Consider the following 6,876-nt stretch of genomic DNA (forward strand, 5'->3'; position numbering starts at 1 on the left):
ACATTTATTACTGTTGCGTTTAATAAATAATAAATAATGACAAAATGAACGAGTTTCCAAAATCGTAAAAAAAATTAATAAAATAAAAGGACAAAACGGGAATATAAAAACTTGAAGTCATATTATTTCCTCTTCTTTCAAATGAATTGTCTTGACGTGATTTCTCAAATTAGTCTTATATTTAGTTTTAAATGAACACTCTTCACACTCATTCCACTTAACATTTTCCTCATCCAAATGCTGCGCATTTATGTGTCTATTTAACGACGACTTGTGTTTACCTTTAAATTGGCACTTTTCGCATTCATACCATTTAATACTTTCCCTATCCAAATGTTGGGTGTTTATGTGACTTTTTAAATGATAATTCCTTTTAGTTTTGTATGGACACTGTTCACATTCATACCATTTAATATCTTGTTCGTCCAAATGCCGCACTATCACGTGCCTTTTATAATTAGAAACATCTTTAGCTTTGTATGGGCACTCTTTACATTCGTACCACTTGGCATTTTCTTCATTCAAATGCTGCGAATTTACGTGTCTGTTTAACGACGACGTATTTTTAGCTTTAAATGGACACTTCTCGCATTCGTACCATTTAACGTTTTGGTTATCTGAATGTCGGTTATTTGTGTGTTTTTTCAAATCTGACTGTTGTTTAGCTTTGTATGGGCACTTGTCACATTCGTACTGCTTAATATCCGGGCGATTCACGTGGTGTGTGCTTATGTGTCTTTTTAAGGTTGAGTTTCCTTTAGCTTTATATGGGCATTGCTTACATTCATACCATTCGATGTCTTTTGCATCCAAATGATGCGCCTTTATGTGTTTTTGTAAATCTGAGTTTCTTTTACCTATGTATGGACACTTGTCACATTCATGCCAAATAATATACTGTCTGTCCAAATGATGCGTGTGTATGTGGCTTTTCAAATAATATTTTTGTTTAGCTTTGTATGGACAACTGGTGCAGTGATACCAAAGCAGTTGTTCATCTTTCAAGTGTTTTAAAATAGTGTGTTTCTTTAGAGAATCTTTCGTTGTATATCTGTAAGTACAGTGATCGCAGTTGTACCACACGTTTCCATTGAAGTTTTTTTCTGGACATACTGTAATGTGTTGAAGCCACTTGATCAAGAAATGAGTTTCAAAGCTACATTTGTCACAAATATATTTTTGAATGGTGAATGCTTCTTTTGAGAGGTCGCTGCTGTGACGGTGTTGTTTAAAATGGAATAACAATTCTGTGCGGAAGTTGCAATCACTGCAGTGATAAAATTCAAGATTTGTGTTTTCGCAGTTGAAGGGCTGCAAGGGCGAGTGGTGACGTCTGAAGTGGTTTGCCATTAAAAATGAGGGTGTTGTGGAATGTGGCAATTTTGATGATTATTCCATAACTGCCTAAAATGATTCATTAATAATTTTATGTAATGAAGTAATACTGGGTGATTCTTACCTCGTTAATTCTTTACGATATTTACTGGGTGTTTGTATCTTTCCTTGACTAAACTGTGAAGTCAATAGTTCTGTTTTTCGTTTTATAAAGTGTGGGTCATGTGCATGTGTAGGTAGGATTGTCTTTTTTAAAAATAATTCGTACAATCGTACATAACCTCAAAAAACAAGTTGTCGTATAGGCAACACACAATACTCGGCTACAAATTGTGAAAACAAAACATAATTGAAAATGTGTACTTAATTACACCTTACACCAGTTGCGGCCTCCTCGACTTATGTTGGCAACAGTGTTTGTTTCTAACTAGGAATAAAATTAACTACAATAGAAAAAAAAAATGTCATAATATTTTTAACGACGCGTTTTACTTTACAATCTGCTTTTACTGTTTCCTTAACTTTAATTCAGGTCACACGAATTACAGTTCGTCGTCTGAGAACTTGTTTGATCTACAGACCAACGCGCACTCAGGCCAATGTCGACTCTAAGCGTTCGGAAACAATTTGATTTATAAGCCATGATACACATCCTAAGCGGTTTCGACCATAATTTCTTGCTGTTTCAACTTTCGAATTCTTAGTTTTTCGAAATTTTAGTTTGGAGACTTTTCAGTTTACTCCTGTCTATTATTCAATTTTTGGATTTTACAATTTCTCATTTTTTCAATTTTTGACTTTATAAACTCTTTTTTTGATTTTTCGATTTCTCAATTTTTCGATTCATTGGATCCTCAGTTTTTGAATATTTTAGTTTTGGGATTTTTCATTTTTTCGATTCGTCAGTTTTTCTTTCATTTTTCAGTTTTTCAATATTTCAGTTTTGGGATTTTTCAATATTTCTGTTCTTCGACTTTTCCATTTTTGACTTCTGGATTTTTCGTTGTGTCGACTTTTTACTTTTTCGATTTTTAAATTTTAGATTTTTAGATTTCACGATTTTTCATTTCAGCTCTTTCATATTTCAATTTTTCAAATGTTTCGATTTCTCAATTTTTCGATTTTTTGACTTCCCGGTTATAGATTTTCTGTTTTTCAATTGCCGTTTTTTCAAATTTTCGATTTTTGAATTTTTCAAATTTGACTTTTACAAACTCAATTTTTCGATTTTTCAATTAATCGATGTTTTGATTTTCCCATTTCTTGACCTTCGAGTGTTTCGATTTTCCTGTTCTTCAATTCTTTAATTTTTTGATTTTTCAAGTTTTTAATTTTTCAATTTTTCGATTTTTTAAGGTTTCTATTTTTCGACTTCACTTTTTTGATTTTTAGATTTTTCAGTTTTTAGATATTTCGGTTTTAGGACTTTTCAATTTCGGCTTTTTTATTTTTGACTTCTGGATTTTTCGATGTGTCTACTTTTTTACTTTTTCGATTTTTCAATTTTACGATTTTTAAATATTTCGATTTTTCAATTTTTGACTTTTATAAACTCTTTATTTGTCGATTTTTCAATTAATTGATTTTTTAAGTTTCCTGGTTTTTTAATTTCTCTATTTTTTCAGGTTTCGATTTTTCAACTTCACTTTTTTGATTTTTCGATTTCTCAATTTTTCAGTTTTTTAATTTCTCAGTTTTTGGACATTTCAGTTTTGGGATTTTTCAGTTTACTTATTATTCAATTTTTTGATCTTACGATTTTGCAGGTTTTTGATTTTTCAATTTTTCGATTTTTTTTAGGTTTCGATGTTTCGACTTCACATTTTTCATTTTTCGATTTCTCAATTTTTCGATTCATTGAATTCTCAGTTTTTGGATATTTCAGTTGTGGGATTTTTCAGTTTTTCGATTCGTGAGTTTTCCTTTCATTTTTCAGTTTTTCGATATTTCAGTTTTGGGATTTTTCAATATTTCTGTTCTTCGACTTTTCCATTTTTGACTTCTGGATTTTTTTGGAACTGTGGACTTTTTACTTTTTCGATTTTTAAATTTTTGATTTCTCAATTTTTTAGTATTTTAATTTTTCAATATTTAAAATTTTAGATTTTTCGATTTCTCGATTTTTCATTTGAGCTCTTCCATATTTCAATTTTTCCAATGTTTCGATTTCTCAGTTTTTCAATTTTTCGACTTTCCGGTTTTAGACTTTCTGTTTTTCAATTGTCGTTTTAAATTTTTCGATTTTTCAATGTTTTGATTTCCCGATTTAGTTTTCCCATTTTTAGTTTTTCTTTCATTTTTCAGGTTTTCGATATTTCAGTTTTGGGAAATTTCAATATGTCGATTCTTCGACTTTTCGATTTTTGACTCCTGGATTTTTCGATGTGTCGATTTTTTTTTACTTTCTAGATTTTTCAATTTTTCGATTTTTAAATTTTAGATTTTTTAATTTTTAAAAGTTAAGATTTTTCGATTTCTCGATTTTTCATTTCAGTTCTTCCACATTTCAATTTTTCAAGTTTTCCAATTTTTCAAATGTTTCGATTTTTTAATCTTTTGATTTTTCAACTTCCTGGTTTTAGATTTCCTGTTTTTCAATTGTCATTTTGTCAAATTTTCGATTTTTTAATTTTACAAATTTGACTTTTATAAACTCTCGTGTTTCGATTTTCCTGCTCTTCAATTCTTTAATTTTTTGATTTTTTAGGTTTTTGATTTTTCTATTTTTCGAATTAACTTTTTTGATTTTTAGATTTTTCAGTTTTTAGATATTTCAGTTTTAGGACTTTTTAATATTTCAATTCTTCGGCTTTTTTATTTTTGACTTCTGGATTTTTCTGTGTCTACTTTTTTAATTTTTCGATTTTTCAATTTTTGGATTTTTAAATTTTAGATTTTTCAGTTTTTTGATACGTTAATTTTTCAATATTTAAAACTTTAGATTTTTCGATTTCTCGATTTTTCATTTCAGTTCTTCGATATTTCATTTTTTCAAGTTTTAGAATTTTTCAAATGTTTTGATTTCTTAATCTATCGATTTTTCGACTTCCCGGTTTTAGATTCTCTGTTTTTCAATTGTCGTTTTTTCAAATTTTCGATTTTTCAGTTAATCGATGTTTTGATTTTCCTATTTCTTGACTTTCGAGGGTTTCGATATTCCTGTTCTTCAATTCTTTAACTTTTCGATTTTTCAGGCTTTTGATTTTTCATTTTTTAGCTTTTTAAGGTTTCGATTTTTCGACTTCACTTTTTGGATTTTTCGATTGCTCAATTTTTCAACTTCTAGGTTCTCAGTTTTTGGATATTTCAGTTTTCGGATGTTTCAGTTTTTCTTTCATTTTTCAGTTTTTCGATATCTCAGTTTTGGGATTTTTAAATTTTTCGATTGCTTAATCTTTCGATTTTTCGATTTCCCAGTTTTACATTTTCTGTTTTCAATTGTCGTTTTAAATTTTTCGATTTTTCAGTGTTTTGATTTCCCGATTTAGTTTCCCATTTTTAGTTTTTTTTCATTTTCAAGTGTTCGATATTTCAGTTTTGAGATTTTTCAATATCTCGATTCTTCGACTTTTCGATTTTTGACTCCTGGATTTTTCGATGTGTCGATTTTTTTTACTTTTTCGATTTTTCAATTTTTCGATTTTTAAATTTTAGATTTTTTAATTTTTAAAAGTTTAGATTTTTCGATTTCTCGATTTTTCATTTCCGTTCTTCGATATTTCAATTTTTCAAGTTTTCCAATTTTTGAAATTGGATTTCGATTTCTTAATCCTTTGATTTTTCGACTTCCCGGTTTTAGGTTTTCTGTTTTTTAATTGTCATTTTGTCAAATTTTCGATTTTTTAATTTTTCAAATTTGACTTTTACAAACTCTCAATTTTTCGATTTTTCAATTAATCGATGTTTTGATTTTCCCATTTCTTGACCTTCGAGTGTTTCGATTTTCCTGTTGTTCAATTCCTTAATTTTTTGATTTTTCAGGTTTTTGATTTTTCTATTTTTCGAATTCACTTTTTTCAATATTTCAATTCTTTGGCTTTTCTATTTTTGACTTCTGGATTTTTCGATGTGTCTGCCGTTTTACTTTTTCGATTTTTCAATTTTTGGATTTTTAAATTTTAGTCTTTTCAATCTTTTGATATTTTAATTTTTCAATATTTCTTAATCTTTCGATTTTTCGACTTCCTAGTTTTAGATATTCTGTTTTTCAATTTTTCGATTTGTTAATTTTTCATTCCCGATTTATCGAGATTTGCTTGTTCAGGTTTTCGATTTATCAGTTTTTCAATTTTTTATTTTGACCTATTTCGGTTTCTCAGTTTTTCCAGTTTTCCAATTTTTCGTTTTTTGATTTTTCCGCTTTTCCAATTTTTCAACTTTTAACTTTTTCTCTATTTTTCGACTTTTCGACTTCATCACTTTTCGATTTCTCGTTCTTTTGATCTTTCAGTTTCTCAATTTTTCAATTCTTCGAATTTTTAAGTTTTTTGATTTCTCGATTTATCGAGATTAGGATTTTTCGATATTTTGATTGTCAATTTCTCAATTTATAAATTGTTCAATTTTTAACTTTTCGATTTTGGTCTATTTCGGTTTCTCAATTGTTCGACTTTTCGACTCCACGATTTCTTGATCTTTTGATTTTTCGATTTCCCGGTTTTTCGATTTTCCAGTTTTTCGATGTTTCGATTTCTCAGTTATCCGATTTTTTAAATTTGGGAGTTTCGATTTCTCAATTTTTCGATTATTTTAATTTTTCATTTTTTTTCTCACTGTTGATATCATACAGTGTATCAAAAACAACCACAAAAATTGTCCCTAAAAACATTTAAAAATTCAAACAAAATATAACGTTGGGTTACTACGATTTCAACAATATTCTTAGTTTAAGACGTTTTGCTAGTATAAAACACAAATAAAGAACTAATTCTTGGTTAAACAAAATATGTAAAATCATCTAAATATGTACCAAAAATATTCACTTAGTCGTTATAAAAACCGACCAAACAACTATTTCCCGTAGAAATTGTAGTCCAAACGAACCAAATCGCTTCTGAACGCTTAGAGTCGACATTGGCCTGAGCGTGCTCTGGTCTGTAGATCAAACAAGTTCTCAGGCGACGAGTTGTAGTGAAACAAGTTTTTTTTATTGGTATCGACTATTTAAATTTAGCGCTTGCCTTTGGCGGTTGAGGACTCCCATGTCCATAAGGGTGGTTTTGCAAAATCAGCCTGTACGTCGCATCTAGATTAATCTATGATATCAGATATTTAACTTATTTTCTTCAGTTAAACTATTATACTAGATTGACGTAATATTGGTTGCATACTTCGTTTTTTATGTTCAAAGTTAAAAATTGTCTTGGTATATAATAATCCTGTGTAATAACATACATATGTGCAATACATTTAAATACTTAAATATTTTCACATACAACGACAAATAATACAGTGTTATGATTAAACTTAAAACTACAATTGTGCAACTGAAAATGACTAACTTCAAAGTGATGACCTCTGACTAATATGCGATATTCATTT

The 6,876-nt window shown here is 28.8% G+C and overlaps 1 protein-coding gene across 1 annotated transcript; it reads right to left on the reverse strand.

The window, feature by feature from the left end:
* LOC135138726 (zinc finger X-chromosomal protein-like) lies at positions 1-1,584 on the reverse strand. Its single transcript, XM_064068710.1, has 2 exons — positions 1,460-1,584; positions 1-1,404 (listed from the first exon to the last, which is right to left on the reverse strand). The coding sequence occupies exon 2, from the start codon at positions 1,348-1,350 to the stop codon at positions 118-120; it is 1,233 nt and encodes a 410-aa protein (XP_063924780.1). The 5' UTR covers positions 1,351-1,404; positions 1,460-1,584; the 3' UTR covers positions 1-117.
* Positions 1,585-6,876: the final 5,292 nt, after the last annotated feature.

This window comes from Zophobas morio, unplaced genomic scaffold, assembly GCF_036711695.1.
Source record: "Zophobas morio isolate AGI-343-1 ecotype UQ-CSIRO unplaced genomic scaffold, CSIRO_AGI_Zmor_V1 ptg000030l, whole genome shotgun sequence".
NCBI classification, from domain to species: Eukaryota; Metazoa; Arthropoda; class Insecta; order Coleoptera; family Tenebrionidae; genus Zophobas; species Zophobas morio.